The 17,797-nt window shown below is 39.1% G+C and overlaps 1 protein-coding gene and 1 long non-coding RNA gene across 4 annotated transcripts in view; both read right to left on the minus strand.

Moving 5' to 3' along the window:
* The window catches only part of LOC121961973 (uncharacterized), a 104,029-nt gene extending 99,927 nt beyond the window's left edge, over positions 1-4,102 (minus strand). For all 3 annotated transcript variants that reach the window (XR_015775615.1, XR_015775616.1, XR_015775617.1), the window contains exons 1-2: positions 4,017-4,102; positions 3,636-3,726 (exon numbers count right to left, since the gene is read on the minus strand). This is a non-coding gene — a long non-coding RNA (uncharacterized LOC121961973). The remainder of the gene's footprint in view (positions 1-3,635; positions 3,727-4,016) is intronic.
* Positions 4,103-6,024: 1,922 nt separating this feature from the next.
* Positions 6,025-17,797, minus strand: part of LOC121961929 (mitogen-activated protein kinase kinase kinase 11) — a 57,860-nt gene continuing 46,087 nt past the window's right edge. The window contains exon 10 of the mRNA XM_042512043.2: positions 6,025-17,280. Coding sequence (XP_042367977.2) covers positions 17,120-17,280 — 161 coding nt within the window. The 3' untranslated portion in view covers positions 6,025-17,119. The remainder of the gene's footprint in view (positions 17,281-17,797) is intronic.

Consider the following 17,797-nt stretch of genomic DNA (forward strand, 5'->3'; position numbering starts at 1 on the left):
GTTCAAATATTGGTTGACATTTTTTCACTCATTTATCCATTTAGCTTCGTGCAGGGATAGTAGTGCTAGTATATAGTACATCATAAGAACTTACATTTGAATGTTATCTGTCATTGCGGTGTCTTTCATTATGTCGAACTAGCTGTCACCTGTCTGTGAGCTGTCAAATGTTTGTGCTCTCTCACTTTGTTTATATTCACGCGTTGTTATCTCCTGCCACTGTCGCCATTTTAATTAATAAATTGTAGACGAGGTTTGGGGGTCAGGCGGTGCCTCCGAACAACGTCAATCACACTCACACTGCCCCCCGTGGGAGCAGGGCATCATTACAACGGAAATAATCAAATTCAGCATTTTATGAATCGATGTTGATTTGGAAAAATATATATATTGCAATGCATTGATGAATCTTTTTTTTTTTTTACCCAGCCCTACTGACATCAGTCATGTGACCAAAAACAAATTACAAATTCTAAAGTTGAACACGTATGTCGCTTTGGGTCTGATACGTTTTTAAATTAGGATTAGTTTAACTATACAAGGTGATAATATGTCTGCACCCTGTTTAAAACGTATTTTACTGCCCACCAGTGGCCAAAAATAAAAATCAGTGAGTGCAGTTTTAATTCCATTTCTCTTCCTCTTAAAAACTGTTTAAAACCAGTGCATTGCGCTTTCACAAGAAAAAATAGTCCAACGAGTTTATATGTTAAATATACAGATGACCTTTTAAGATATTCCTATGAAACTGCTGTTTATAATTTTAATATCAGACATCTTCAACACTATCAACCTGCTGAGTGGAGCCTCTTTATGTTCTCAATAAACCTGCTAACTTAAAATGTTTTTTTTCTTTCTCTTCACAGCTCAAAAGATCGTGTTCAGCATCACATAAAAAGCTGAGCGACAGGATCTAATTTTTCTCCATCAAATTGGGCTTCCACTAATCAGGGGTCTCCTATTTCCCAAAGGAGAACATCTTATTAACGTTAATGAAGAGTGAGAATAAACTTTTCTCTGTCTTTCTCAAATGTTCTCTGCTTAGCTGCCTTTGACACAGAACTACTTAGTCTAACTGAGAAGAAAAATGCAATAAGGGGGGACAAAGGGGGCGAACACTGATGTTTCCTCCTCTGATTACATTTGATTCTAGGCCTGACGCCATAAAGAAGAGCGTTTCAAATATTTACTCCCTGAAGTATCAAAGATAATAGTCGTTTTGGACACTTTTATCCATCTCAATCAGTGAAAAAGAAATGTATATACATTCGCCTAAAAACTGTGAACCATAAGGAGGAGAGAGCATGACGGTTTGGAGCAGCTCTCCTGCCTCAGGGTCTGGACAACAACTGAGAAATCAATAAAGTTGTTGCAGGAATACTGCAGAAGAATATCAGGCCAATTGTAAGCAGTTATAGAATACATCTAGGACATAATGTGTATCGACAGTACAGAGACTGACAGACATTCGCATTTTGTGAACGGCTAAATCTTTGAGTCAACTTAAACTCACAGAAAAACTAAATGGATGCGCCTAAAACCCTATTCATCCTGATGAGAGTGGCACTGAGTAACAACATAGAGTCCTGTTGTTTATTATTTTTATTTTTTTATCTATAATAACCTTAGAAAAACACAACAGGTATAAGGCTGCTATATATACCCACATAAAAAGGCATAAGTTGATTAAAGATATGATTAAGATTTGTTCTGAGTTTGTCACATCACAGAAAGATATGTTGTTGTACACCTGACCAAATTTGAGTGATCAAAAAAATCGCCAAATATGTAAAAGAAGGTCTCAAAATCATGAAAAAATGCAAAGTATTCGCTGATCTGAAATGCTGGGGCGTGTCCGCTGTGTTATTGTATTACCAGCATAAAAACTTTTAAAATCACAATAATATTATGACTACAGAATCATGATAATATCGTATTTTGGGGCCTCTGGCAATTCTCACCCCTACAAGACAGTAATTGCATTTTAGGGAGGATGCAATATTAAAAAATGCGCGAAATGTGCCCTCTAATATATTGATAGAAGAATATTACTTAAAAATATCTATGCTATGGCATGCAAGCATGCAAAGCTGTCCAAAATCATCAGCAGCAAATGTAATCATAGTTATAAATAAACATTATACATTTCCATTATTAAAACTGCCAATTCTAGTGTTACGGTTTCCTACAGCCATCGTGTGGTTTTCCCTTGTTTGGTAAAAACAGCTAATTTGCAGTCAATCATCACTACTGTTAGCATTACAGGTCATTTACATTCAGTCCATTAAGGACTGTTTCTTATTCATAAGAGCGGAGGACATAAAACAGACATAAAATACAATGCATTTTAATGTTTGTAATAGACTTTAGCTTACATTTTCACTTTGTAAATTTAAAAAAATATATCTGATTGTGATATTGGGCAGGTTGGCCAATTCTGATATTTCATTTTAATGTCAATATCTGATACCGATGACATTCCAGTGTTATTATGCGTCCCTTTTTGTATTTATTTTAAATACCCTAAGAACCCCAGAACCTGCAAATGGGTTTAAAAAGCATGTTATCTTTAACAAAAAACTCTAATATGACATCATTTGTATGGCCAGAGACTGTCAATATTGTTCACATATTGTTCACATTGTTATCTATGATGGAGACAAGGTCATGCATTTTCCTGTAGTCACTCAGGGAGGCTCAAGGGAAGATATTTGTAACTACAGGCATGATATAATAATAATAATAATAAAAAGTTGCACCCTTTTCTCTCACCTCACTACTCTGTTAAACACACATTCACTCAGGGACCAACAGCTCAAAGAATCCATACATGAATTCTAAAACCTAGTACATTTGTAACTAAGTAAATGGCAAATAAAAGCATTAAATCTTGAACAACAGTGCTCACTAGACAACAGATTATCAGCCTGGCCAATAATCCGGGTCAATATTTGGTATTTTGCCAATTATCTGTATCAGCGTTTTATTTTAATGATTGCAGATAAAATTAATTTATAAACACGTGTGCTTACTACACTCAACCAACAGCCAAAGTCTTGCAATACAAGTGTCAACATGGGAGGAACTTTTACTTTGTAAAACCTCAAAGAGCTACTTTCATTTTTTTAACATTTTCACTGAACCTAATATAAAAAATGTGCAGGGAACTTGCTGTATATGATGTTAAAAGTCTCATTTTTTATTTAACATTTGCCAAAGGCATTTAAACAAAGCTTTGTGATGGAGTTTGGTATATTCCAAAATTTTCGGTTAAATTGGTTATCTGTCTCACAAGGTATAAAAAATAATCGGTATTGGTATCATCCCTGAAAAACAATATCGGTGGACCGCTCGTGCTCACAGATGTATTCAACAAATGTTAGTTGTCTTTACATTGTTTTATTTACACAGTGTACCCAATAGCTGTATTTGCTTATGATAAATACTATAATATACAAAGCCCGGCCTTGCATTAGGCTCACACCGTCAATACCATCATTAAGCTGATAACCGGCACACAGAAAAATCACTATATCACAACTATAAGTGATGACAGAGTACACACATCATCAAAACAATACCACTAAAGGCCTTCAAATAACAGTTATAGACATTTTAAATAAACATGTACTCACCGGTGACAGAGGAACACTGTCACAGTCACAATGTCCTCCTCTTTAGTCCTCGCGGAGGCCGGAAAGTACGAAAAACTCCGCTCGCGTGCAGCTGCAATGATAAAGATACAACACTGCTTCAGTAAGTCCGGAAAAGGGATCCTGATATGGTATTAAACACTCGTAAATCCCGCATGGTGTTGACAGTAACCACATTGTTTGGCTTTTTTCCTCCCAAAATGGCGTTGTGACAGGTGCCGTTCAGCAGGCTGACTACCATCACGATGTGGCAATTTTGCTGCCTCACAGTCAATTTCCACAGTTCTTCGCTCCAGTGGTGCAACAAAACTTAGGATAAGTTGCCACACAGAGCAAAAAACGTAATATAAATATAAAACTTACGTTGATTTTTGTCAATTAACCTCTGCGTTAATCCTTCCACGTGCACAGCCAAACTCCTCGCTGTGGGGCACCGTGCACGAGCTTCGCGCATCCGACCCAAACAGGGGTCAACCGCGGGTCAATTTTGCGTAAAAACGCTAAAATTATTCATATTTTTTGTATTAATCACCTCTGTCGGATTCGCTGTCACGAAAAAGTTTGATTATGAAAAAATATTTTAATTTAAAATAATTCCATAATTTTCCGAGCCGTTTGATGAAAGCTCGAGCGCCCCCTGCCGCTGAAACACTGAAAATACTTCACAACAAAAAGCCTTAACTACATTCAAAACTGCATATTTAGTATATATTTTTAAGTATTGGCAGCAAAATGTTCTAAGTATGAAAGTAGTAGGTAAAATGTTCCTTGTCAGTATTCTACTATTGTATCGTTTTTCGATTAATATTCCTGCTGCATTGTGTACATTGCATTTCACTGATGTAGATGTTTAACTCTTTGAAACCTGAGCAAATTGGCATGATTTCTTTCCTAAACATCAGAAGAAGGCAATGAGCAACACAAGAAAAAATGCCTAATTTGCAATAAATTCATGAAATAAAAAATAAAAATTAAATCAAATTTAAAAAGTGCAAGAAAAATACCTGAAAATTAGTACACAAAAAAGGAAAATAAAGTAAACAAACAAACAAACAATGAAATCAAAACCTGGAAAAAGTGCTTAAAAATCACAATTTATAGTTTATATTTATAGTTCTGAAACATAATTTTAAATATGCAGTCATGATGATTATAAATACAGAAAAAAAGCAGAAAAAAGCAGAAAAAAATGACCTGAAAATGTGTGCAAAAAAAGGTAAACAAACAAACAAGGAAACCGAGAACCAAGGTTCTTCAAAATAATCATCATTTTCTGAAACATGATTTAGAATATTAATCATGGTAAAAATAAATATACTTATACTTTTCCCTAGATTTTTTCCCTAGCTTTAAAAAAAAGTTATGTGTTCCTGCAATTTGTGGAACATATCTTTCGAAGTTGCTCATTGCCTTTTTACCCATGTTTTTGGAAGAAATCGTACCACTTTGTACTTGGTTCAAAGGTTTAATTGCGAAAGTCACCTGAAAGGAGCACAAGAAAAGTGATGTCTCTCCAGGTTTCAAAGCGTTAATGTGCTAATTTTCACACTTTTACGTACTGTCGGGTAGTTCAATGTACAGCAATGCATCATATTCTCTACGCTCATCATTTCTTTGTCGTATTGCTAGATAGATAGATATATACATCAACAATTCCTGGATGGATTGCAAAGTTGTTTTTCCATACACAAATTATGTTCCCAATCAGCTTGATCAGCAGAATAGTAACCATTTTGATCTAGAAAAGTCGTTACCAAAAAAACTTGATGTGAACATAAAAAATCATTTTTTTTCTTGATATAAGAAAACAAATAATGTCAAAAGACATATAGTCTGTTTTTTTTGAATTAAATTTGTTTTTAAACTGTTACTGCCTGACCTCCCAGAAAAAAATGGAAATATGACATTTACAATTTGGCAATAATTGGGGAAGCTCTATCGGACCTTGCTCGTTTTCTCCTGTTTTTTTGTGATCTTGTCAAAACAGTATTGAGATAACGCAAACCAGAGACTCTCAAAATCACAAAATAAAACTTTTGACAGCGTAACATCAGACCTTTCCTCGTGATCACAGAAATAATAATTACTGTTATGTTGAGATCATAAAATAATTACCTTACATGACAGGAGAACAACACAGGAGAGATAATTACATGCATGTCCTCAGCCGGCCTTCGATAACTGACAGTGAGTCCACAAGGTGGATGAAAATTACCTCATATAATTACATCGACACAATCAGTCAGTCTTACTTGTAAAAAATAAACAATTTCCTTGAAAGTTTTATGGCTATTATTGCTAAGGTGTGCTGTGGTGCAAAATTCTTTCATTTCAACCTTTTCTCTATGATTCAAATAAGGTCACAGACAAGTCAGGAGTGTTACATTTTATTTGGTCTCATCTCTTTTTGAGCTTTTTCCTTTGTTTTTTTTTTTCCACAGGTTAAAACCCATTATAATAGTCAAGAGAAAAATAAAAACATTTTCACATACTGTATACAGAAATAGTCCTCTTGACACACAACAATAAAAACAGTTGATTAGGCCCAGCCCAGTGCGAGATTTCACAAAAATGCAACATAACAAATTTTCAAAGCCCGACGACCGCAAAACCTCCAACTCGCATGAGCAGAGACAGTTCTGAGAGAGATGTAAAAATGGCTGCCAGGGCAATGCAACAATTGTGTTATCACATCGCCTAGGTTGTAATAAGACACAAAATAGACACGGAAATGAATCTGGAACAATTACAATAAAAGCAAATAGATACAAAGACAGAGAGGAGGTCAATATTGTCTACTACTTAAGGTAGCGACACAGTCCTCATCTCTATCTAGCAGTTTTACGCACATACAAATTCAGTATGGGTGCCCCAAGGAGACAACAGACTATGATTTAGGTATGGGATTTTGCTGTAAAGTACACCAAGAACAAGATTTCAAGCTCTACCAGGAAATTCTATTGAATTTTCTGCTACACACAAATACTGGGGCTTATAGAGGAATCATTTTGGTCGAATTAAAGAGCTGGAATGTAAAGTTAATCTCTTGTGAAGCACCCATACATACATCTTAAATACTCCAGTGAAAACCTATTAAATGTCTTGTTCATATGAAGCAATCAACCCGTCATCCTAATGTAGACCGCGTCCATGGCCATCTAGAAAGAGAAATAGATTTGATCCAGTGTGTAAAAAAAGATGGCCATTTATAAATATCCACTATTTCCCCCTGTGTATCAGTTTTGTAAATGTCTTTAGCTGGCTGATAGGAGGCGGACAGAAGGGAAAGCCTTTTACAGTACTGTGATGCTGTGAGTGGAAGAGATTTTACCAGTGAGTCATGGGGACCGTTTCAAATTGCCTCTGTGGATCATTTAGACTTACTAAAGCCCAAGCATGTGTACCTGAAAGAAACCACCTACTGTTAAAAACCCTCGATCTGTTAAATACCCTTAAATCTCACTTAAATAATTTCCAATGTAACACCTATTTGTTTGGTCATGTGTTACCAGAGAATGCTGCAGAAATTATATGTATTCATGGGAAATTAGCATTACCATGGGGTCTTTGGCAAAAAGCCTTTGAGATTTTTCCATTGGATTTTGGATATTGACAAAAATAAGCTCTGCTGCAAGCAAAACTTCATGATAGCCTTAAAAGGTTTTGTTCAACGAGAGAATCTTCGCAAATTAACACATATTTTAGCGATTTTAGCGTGTAGCTGATGAATTAATTGTGGTGTGTTTTGCCCCTATAAATCTATCATTTAGTCTAGAAAGATCTGTGCATATTTTCGGCACTCTTCCCAAATTTCCTCACTTTTCTTTGAATTGGAGCAACAAAACGCCTAGCTTGAACTTTACAGAGCTAGCTCGAAGAGCAATGGCTGACTTCATCCAGATTTATTCATTTTTCAGCAAAAAGACATTCCTAACATACGCTTTGGAAAGAATTTTGAAAATACAAACTCATGAAATGGTTAGGCAACATGTTTAAGGTGGTAATATTGATGTGAGGTGGGGAGAAATTACTGTTGAAGATGGAAGAACGACATCACCGCACTTCAAGGACGCCAAATAGGTTGCACTTCCAGAAATAGCCAATGCACCCTGACATGCAGTATGACAGTGTATTATGATATATCCGCAATTTCAGTCCTTTCATCTGCAAGCAATGTTGAGGAGACAATAAATCATTTGCAGCGTCTGTATTCGAGACACAAGGGCTGTTTACTCAACCAATTGGTTTGCAGCACACTCATTCAACATTCTAGAAACAGAAATTTACAGATTGAACGGCTTCTATTCCAGGAAGATCACAAGGTAATTGAGTGTCAATAGCTAGGCGGAACAATAATCACGGCCACGGGGCTGTGGAGAGGAGGGGGGTGAGTGTGCGGGCTTTGGACTTAATAACCTCATAGATAAAAATCCATGTTTATTTTTGCTAAACAGAACACCAGCCTTCTCCGAGACCCATCACTGTGGTCTTGGAAACAAATTGGTCCACCTTTCGTGGCTCCCATTCATTCAGTTTTCGTTGTTAGAGAAAAAGAGGACAGCAGATGGTGACCTTGGAGGCAGACTGAAAAGAATTAGGAATAATGTTCACACTTTGAGAGACCAAGCATTAGCTTACGCACCTGGCAGCGCCTCTCACAGACGTGGCTTTTGTCCACATCCCTATTGGGACGTGCAATTCCTGTACAGTCAACGGAAGGTCATATTTGATCATTTGGTCTCGGCCTGTTAATGCCAAACAAAGGCCTGGGCAGGTGTTTCAGTTAATATGAGCCAGAGAGAGCAATAATGTGTCTCTGGCGCTGACGGCTGGCCATGAGACAAGTGAAACGAGGCTGATAACCAGGTATATTTGTAACCTCCACTTAATTCAACACAAGCGAGCAATGGCAGCAATGGTAAATGGGGTGAAAGCCACTGAAATGCCAGGCCATCTATTTTGTCGTTTCAGAATTTACTCTTCACTAACCTGCCAAGGTAAGATTTCATCAATAAAATAAAAGATGTTCAGACTTAGTTTTTTAGCTCGATTCTCCAATTTTCTATGTAGCCACGAAGGAGAGAAAACATGATTTAACCGGAGCTGCAGCAATTTAAGAAATACAGTCCCCTCCTGACTTGACTTTGTTAAAGTCAAACATTAGAGATGGGTATGTTTACGTGTACACTGTGCCCTGGTACTTTGAGTTACCAGGATAGTTCAATTTAGAGGGGAACACCACCTACATTAAGAATTCCAATATATTGTTTCCATGGCCTTGGAAAGTTCAATCAGTATTTGTGGAAAAATATGCTCTCACTGTGAGACAAATTTCAGAAAAGTAAGTCCAAACTGTCCGTATTTCCAGGTCGTCAAATACCGACAATTTGTAACACCCCATGGCACCTCATAATGTTGAATAGGGTTCCCTTTATCCTAACTGTGGCGCACAGATAAATGATGTTACTCAATCTTGTGAAATAACAATGGCCTGGTTTAAGCAACAAAACTACTTGGTAAGATTAATACAAAATAACAAGTTTTAGCTTAGTATGTTTGTTATGTGATGGATGTAAATATATGAAGTCAATGTTTGATAACCATACACATTGTACATTGTGTAACATTACATAAAAACAACATTGACTTTTGGTTTCACATGAGATGTAGGTACATAAGTGACGTAATCTTATTTCATATGTGGCATAAACTGTGGTCTTCTGGGTGAAAGTCCGGTTTGTTTGGCCCACCAATACCCACATCTACATGAAGTCTCTCTCTTATTCTAGGTCATTGTTCTTGCGTAATGCTGCAGATGGGTGTCTATTTGAGTTACTTAAAGCTCTGTGCATCTCATAAAGAAGCCACAGGGTGCCTTTGCCCTTTAGCTTCAATATCGCATGCCGGAGGGGGGACAAAGTGTCAGCATTTAACGCACTGAGAATGCGAACGAGTCATAAACTTGTGATGTCATCAAGTTTTAAGTCTGGAGCTGCTTCATTAGACAATGAATGGGAGCCTGTTTTTTTGGACGCAGAGAATGTTCTTGTTTTTATACCAAAATTAGCGTAATTCTATAGCCGATTTCTCAGTTGTAAAACAAAAAATGAACCCATATACTCAGAACCTCATTTTGGATGCTCTCAGTATCGTGTATAATATCTTTCACAATTCATTGTCTCTGGAGCAGCTCCAGACTTCACACTTGATGACAGCATAAATTTGAGTTTTAGCACTAGAGTTAAACGATTTGGGATTTTTGAGATCTGCTGAACTGTCTTGGACCTTAGGAATAACATGCACGTAGCTCCCCTTTAAGCATTCATACTAGTCAAAGGCATTCAACTTCAATCAGTTGCTTAATAAGGGTGCATGAAATAATTAGTATGCATGTAAACATATCCAGTTTTCACAAAGCCAAATTAAGCTTTAAGTGTGAGAGTGACCCTGATGGATGGCTGCATTAGGCAACGATAGCTAGCTGCTCGCAACATGTTTTTGTCTCCTTTTTTTTCCCCCTGTGGATAATGGCTCTGAAATTTTCACAACTGAAATTCTATAACACAACCTCTGATCACAAGTAGCTTCTTGGTGTGATTAAGGTCAGGGCCTTTGGGTTCCTCCATTGTGCCGTCTCATTAGCTTTCATTCATGTAATATATTGACCATTTGCCATTCACTGATTAGGTACAATGGTCTGAGCTTGAACTTTGAAGATTAAGATCATCAAATCATGTCTGCCTCCTCCCACTGTGAGGGGCTGAAAGCGGATCACAGGTGGCCAGATATCGTTCTCTCTCCTGCAGAGAATTCGTTTCTATTCTCCCTGTCAGTTTGTACTCGGGATGCTGATTTGCAGTGACGGATGGGGGAATGCCTGGAAGAGCAGAGCGTCACAAACAACTCATCAATGCTTTCTTATTGGAGTGCCGGCTGTCAGCTCAGGAAGAGGAGTGGCAGCTACGGTTCCTAAATCTGACAGCCAAAACCAAAAATCGGACGTCCCTGACCACAAAAGACTTCTTACGAATGTGTCCCACTCAATCCATCAGCTACCAAACTCGAGTTTTGACAGATTAAGAGCTGAGGTGAAAGTATTTTGTTTATGGTAATCTAAGCATACATTTGAAGTATTCTAATGCATTTTTATGCACACTTCATTTTGCAGCAAAGGGCTTTTTCCCCACTTCAAAGGAATCACTTCCAAGAGGAAACCCACTCTCACTATCTGCAACAACTTAATCATATGTGAAAAGCCTACTCCTGTTATTGCAAGTCATATTTCATAAAGTCAATTACTCTACATGCGCAAGCTAGATGGAGAACGGCAGGCAACACTTTTCAACATCAGGTCTGAAGGAAAATTAAAGTCTGGCGCTGAGCGAACATACAGACAAGACATGAGTGGCAGTTTGAAGTGGATACTTGACACACACACTGAATTTGTGACAGAAATAATCTGCCAGACGTTTCAATCATCTCAATTTCCTTCATGTATCATTTCTCCTCACAGAGCTCTGTTGACAATAACAGCCATCCCAGCCTAATGACTATCACAAGGTAGCTCTCGTGGCTTTGTGTGTTGACACGAGGAGACGGGGCAATAACTCATCACTTGTCACAACCGGAGAACGTTTGTGAGGAGGACAGGGGAGCAAGGCAAGGTGGAGAACACTGCTGAGAGAGGCAAATTATGGATCAAACCTATAACTTTTGCACACTGGGAAGAAGAGCCGCAGTGCTTATGTCTAAACAATGGCAGGTGAGGTTTTGATTGTAAACTTGAGATTAAGATTAAGAATGGTGGGTAATAAACGTGCTGTTTACATTGGATGGATTATTTCTCAGAAATGCACCTAGGTTTTAAAGGTAAACAACCAAACTACAGTATTGCAGGTGCCACTTTTTCTGCCAACATTAAATGGTCTCCTCCTAAAGTGTTGCCAAGTTTTGCTGTCTTTATGTTTTGCAAATTGGATGTCTTCAAAGATATTTCAGCCTGGGAGCATTCGGACCTGAGCTGCCTTCTCGAGGGTATATCTATGAGGACTCCACGTACACATGAAAAATGCCATTAGCAAAGCAGCAATTATATGCATATATTTTGTTGAAATCAATTAGATCCTTGGAATTTACAGCTTCAAACAAAGTGCTTGTTAATTTGCTTGACAGCCTCTAGAACATGTGTAAAAGTAGTATTTAAGCTCTTTACACAAGTACTTATGTCAATTGCAACAACAAATAAGAAGAAATGAAAACATGTGCCTAATACCCATTTATCACATCTTATCCTTCTCTTTGACAAAAGGTTCTTTACCTCATCTTCAATTGTGGCACTGTTGTCCTACACTTTAGCTTTTTTGTGGCGGCCTGCCACTCTTAAAATATCTGCTGCCACGTATTGATTTTATATTTTTGGAGCTGGACCATTCATTAGGAGTACTCCTGGAATACACTATTCAGTGTGGCCATTCAGAAAAGCTTGCCTCTAGATGTGGGTGAATGCAGCACAATCTCACAGAAATGCATAAAATGGACATGACCTCTTAAAAACTCATTGTGGCGTGGGCACTTAATGTGTTTTACCTGCTGGCAACATGAATGGTTGTGAAATGGCCACAGTTTGGTTCAGTTTAGGGGAAGAAAAACACCTGGTCAAGGTTTAGAGAACAAAAAATGCTTGACTAAGTTTAAGAAAAGTTTGTGGTTTCGGTTAAAAATAAGTACGTGTGGAACGTAAGTGACAAATTTGCGTACTTTGCATAGTTACATAAAGTACCTATATAAAGTACTTTGCGTAGTTACCTAAAGTCAATAAAGTCACTTTACTACATTTACCTTTGGTTTCACATAGGACACAAACAGCTGTCTCCTGGTGTAAGGGTATAAAGTCTGGTATAAAGTCAATTTTTGTTTGATCCATTGACCACCATCAGATGCTCAATGCAGACTCTCTCATTCTTGACACTTCATGTGCCAATCACAACAAAAGATCCTCATAGACTTTGCATTGGCTTTGTTTTCATGTTGCCAGCATGTTTCTTTAACACATTTCATGCCCCCCATTATGTAATACATTGAGACTTTGTGTCCATTTAATGTTTTCTATGAGACCTGCTGGATGATGAATTGTACCATCACGCCCGTTTGAGTATACTGAAACCTTTACAGGCAGCTTGTCTCTTTGTTACTGCTGAGTATTACTTGGATGCCCAATAGATGATGAACAGACACATTAAGGTGCAATAGAAATATTCAGTAGCGCTTCTGTTTCAAATTCAAACAAATTCAATTGCCTGTGTAAAATGAGCACTCCTCTCTTAATGGACTCTGTCCTATAACAAATGCTATTTCTTTTTTTTTTTTTACCGGGATAGAAACCTTGCTGCTACTGAATTGAATGCTTTGCAGTGTCAGGACAAAACTGCCCCCAAGAAAACTTTTCAGAGAGGAAGGAAGCAAAGGAGTAGGAGTGAGAGGAAAAAGAAAGAAAATCTCCCACATCACCTGAAGGCGGAGGACAAAGAAAAAGGTGAGCCTCGGCATTGAAGATTTCATCCGGTCAGCAGCTGGGAAGCCAGTGGCAAAAGAAAGAAAGGGGAGCAAAGATAGCTCAACCCGTCTTTGAAACTTTATGCATAGAAAAGGGCTTCAATCAAGACGTAAGCTCATGTAGGAGGCGACTCAATATACCTTGCGAGGAGGACGCAGGGTATTTTTGCAACGTCGGGGGAAATTAATTAACCAAATATCTGAATGCTTTGTTAATGCTCTCTACTCTTATCAAGAGGCTAATTATCACTATCGGCCTCCTCTGTTCGTCAGAAGGATTATTAGGCTAATCACAAAGCTTTCCCCCTTTGGAGACAAGGTTTTCACTCTTCACCAGAACAAAGCCATTATTGTCCTCCAATGACTCGGTGTCGCTGATGGAGCCAATCAGTATTTGTACCTCGTAAGGCTCCAGAAAAGACGAGGCTAACAGGACAAATTTGCGCTTTTCATAAGTGGGTCTCTTTCAGGTGCTTACATGCTTGGACCTATACCAATTATGCCAATACACCACCACATGCTTGAGAACTGGTTGACTGCCTTTAAAAAAAAACAAAAAACATTCAGCCCATTCCAGGGGTTATTTTTTTGATACTGCAGCCACTTTCCCCCAATCTGCCTCATGTCATACATTTCCCAGGATGCTTTTTGAGACAGCTCCTGAACATTTAGTATGTAGAGCGATCAGTGATGGTAATGATCGTGAACCAAGAGTGAAAGGGCAAGCTGTTGCTCCAGTGCGTTCAGGTCTCTTGAGACGGCCGCTGGTGGAAAATTGGATATTTTAGAGTCTCTACAATGAATTTCTTCTTGTGTTATTGTTCAATATTAAGCTTTTCTGCTGTATCTGATCTCGGAGTATCTCAACATGATGTCACAGTTGTTTACAGGATCCTACCAGATCTATTTAGCTGTGTTTAAATGTTATAAGGTGGATTTTTAAAGGTCTAGTATGTAGGATTTAGTGCTATCTAATGGTGAGGTTGCAGATTACAACCAACAGAAACTACAATGGCGGACGCAAAAACAAGAATAGCCCTATGTAGAGGGCTCATTCTAACATAACAAACAACCTACAATACTTATTTTTAGGCGACTGGAAAAATAGTAATGAAAATTACATACTACTTCTGCCAACATGTCCCCCTAAATCCTACACACTGGATCTTTAAAATTTTTTTTAAAAACTAGAGGGTCCGACAGTTAAGAGTCCTGCTTCTTTAGTCTCGCAAAGCCAGCCTTCATCTCACCACCAGATCTGTGAGTAATCAGCAGTAATTGTTTTTACACCGGTTTTCCATCACTTGCACTTAGATGGTTAGCTTAGCTGAGTCGTTCCCAACCAGGGGTCCTCAAAGGGAACTCCAAAGGTCCTCAGAAAAATTGGGACAGTTTATTTTCATTATTTAATTTATAATGGAAGTCAGCCCAATGTGAGTAAGAGTCATAAGAGTGAGTATTTGAGTCATAGGTTTCACTTCCTCCACGATTTTCACCTCAACTGTAGCTGACAACGATTGAATTCCGTTGTTATTCATGTCTACCATTCAGATGGAGGGTCACAAAGCAAAATCTTACAAAATGAAGGTCTGTGAACTACTGTGCGTCAATTTAGGGATCCTTGACACAAAAAAGGTTGAGTTTAGCTTAGCATAAACAGTAAAAAACAGGGGGACACAGCTAGCCTGGCTCAGTTTAAAGCTGACAAAGTAATCTACCAGCATTTCTTTGTCTCTTCCTGGAGTCTCTACTGGTTGCCTGGCCACCGTACAGTAACAACAAAACTCCAGGAAGTCACTGCTATTAAACAAACAAGATATGATTTATTAAAAGGGAACCTTGTGGGTGGTGGAAGGCAGATTTTGTTAGTTTTGGACAGAACCAGGCTAGCTGTTTCCCCACGGCCTTTATGCGAAGCTAAGCTAACAGTCTGTTGACTCTTGCTTCATTTTGAATGGGCCAATTTAACACATATATCAATCTTTTCATCTCACTCTCAACAACTTAGGAAATAACGGTAGTCCCCAAAATGTCAAACTATTGGTTAAAAGAATCTTAGAAACTAAATTTAGTGGATCATTTCAGGAGAAATTGAACATTTACAAAAGAACCTCAATGGTTTTCCTAGTTCAAGAATTGGAAGATGGGACCAGTAACAGTTATGTTATGGCATGTTCGTCAAGTCAGTTCAAGTTAAGTGTCTGTCAAATCATGGGCTGGCTTTGCGAGGCCACTGCTACTCCGGTGGACTGTACAAACAAATTAATATTCAATGAAGCTTCCATATAGATGTATTGTAGTACTGGCAAATACTTTTAAGTATTTGGTTGGACCTTCCTACAGCATTAGACGGGTAGTGATAAGACAGCCTTTATATTTTAAAAGATCACAAAAAAGTGTATTAAAGTTGTGTTTAAATCCGATCTGTGATTGTTTCAACTTTTTCTGCACCATCCAGTGTGGCAGCCCCCACCCGTCTGGCACTCCATCGAGGTAAAAACAATGTATTTGCAAACACTCTTTGTCCCAGCCCTTACACTGTCACAGTGGCATTCTTTGGCATATGAAGGGAATGCAGAGGGCTCCCCCGTCCTGTTTCCGGCACTGTATCGCCTGCCAGCACAATGAATCTGTCCAACCCCTGGCATTTCAAGGGGAATGTGACTGGAATTTTATCTGCTTCCAAGTGGAATGTCTGGGTCATGGATTTGTCTTGGATTTCACGAGTGGCCTGGAATATCCACTCTGAGTGCTTTCTCCCATAATGCAACAGGCAGCTGCTGTTTGAAACAAAAAACAAAAACAGTAAGCTTTCCTTGAACAATGAGTCTAGACGTACACGTACACATGCACATGACGTTTTCATCCACAGCAGCGCTAAGCTGATTTGCAAATTGAAGCCAAATTCATAGCATCTTCCCTACGCACCAGATTAACCATTCAAGAAATCTTGAAAAGATATATAGTAAAAACACTTCACGAAATAAGGCACTCCAATTTTTCCATTGTCCTGAATGCTTTCAGTCTGCAGAGAGGTAGAGGCAGATGAAGCTGTGCAAGTCGCCTTATCCACCTCTGCATTGTCACAATGCTTCAAAGGCAAGGGGGGAGATGAAAGCGGGTGATATGAGCAGTCTGATAGAATCTGAAGATGGGGCTAGTGATCTGTGTTCTGCTCCTTCAAAGGGATAGAGAAACCAAGATAGAAAGGGGGAGAATGAAATGGGCACCAGCTATTGGTTCAAAGGCAGCTTTCCCACTCAAATGTACCACCTTTTCACTGGCTTTCAGGATTCCAAAGCAGCAGGCTGGCGTATAAATAAGACCTGCAATGACCGGGCCTCCCACAGGGGAAACCTCCCTCAATGGGTTGATTGATGGGTGTGCGTTTTTCTTCCGAATCTTCGCTAGGACATAGTAGTGGAAAGGGTCATGGACTTTGTCGCCTTGCCACAGGCACAGGTTTAGAACCTATCGTCTCTGAGTTGCGTTGGGGACTTAAAAGGCTTCAGCCCCAGTGTCTTGCGAGGGTGAGCTCTCTCTTTGGCGCCATCTAGGGGCTTGCTGCATGCTGCCCAGCCGAGGTCAATGAGGGGCGAGTCGGCCGGATTCAGGGGTGCTATGCGGAATGAGGGCAGTGTTGGGGAGCCGTTAGTGGAGCACGGGGCAGAACGGGATGTAGGAAAGGGAGCCGAAAAGGGAGCCGAGAAGGGGTCAAAAGGCGAAGCCGTGTCCGAGCCACTCGAGGGGTCAGCCTTGAGGGCAAACGGGTCGCAGTCCGGCGAGGGGAAGGGGTCACAGTTGGTGAAAGGGTTGGTGGGGGAGGGTTGGTAGCCCAGAGGGCTGCTGTCCACGCGGTACGGGTTGCGGCCACCACCTGAGTTTCCACCACCGGCTGAGATGAAGCTCAGGGGTCAATGCGGGGCGGATGGGGGCCAGGCGGGGCCGGGGATGACACTTACTTCCAGGCGGCGGGTTTTGGGGCTCCAGAGGGCAGGGGTGGGGTGGAGAGATAAGGGCACAGAGGGCTTGTCATCAGAGTCCTGTGTGTCTTGGCACAAGGGCAGGTCTAAAACTGCAAGGAACAGAAAGAGAAATTAATAATATACATTTATTAAATAATTTATATTTATTTATTTATGTATATTTATATTTATATTTATTTATATATTGACTTATTAATTTTCAGGTCATTTCTCGTACTTTGACTAGTTTCTGGCTAATTTTTGGGTCACGTCTTCTCAGTTTCAAATGGTTGAATTCTTTTAAAAAAGAACAAAAATGTTGACATAAACCTGTTTACTCAGAAATGAGCCATTGCAACAGCTGACTGATTTAAAAGAGCACACCACATTTAGTGTCTTACTGGGTTGATGCACTTGCAAGAGACTTTAATTAGATAGGTCAAAATCAAAGCAGTTGGGGACAAAATAGCCTGTCTTTTAGTACCTAGTATGACTCAAAATTTAAAAACACTTGTCCTATATTTCCCATAATGTAACTCGAGAGGATGTGTCATTAGACCGCCCCTGCCTGTTAAATTCCTTCAACCTTCAAACTCTGAATTTCACTTTATAACACTGTTTTTCTGT

This window comes from Plectropomus leopardus, chromosome 23 (genome assembly GCF_026936395.1).
Source record: "Plectropomus leopardus strain MGB_pleo_1.0 chromosome 23, ASM2693639v1, whole genome shotgun sequence".
Classification (NCBI taxonomy): domain Eukaryota; kingdom Metazoa; phylum Chordata; class Actinopteri; order Perciformes; family Serranidae; genus Plectropomus; species Plectropomus leopardus.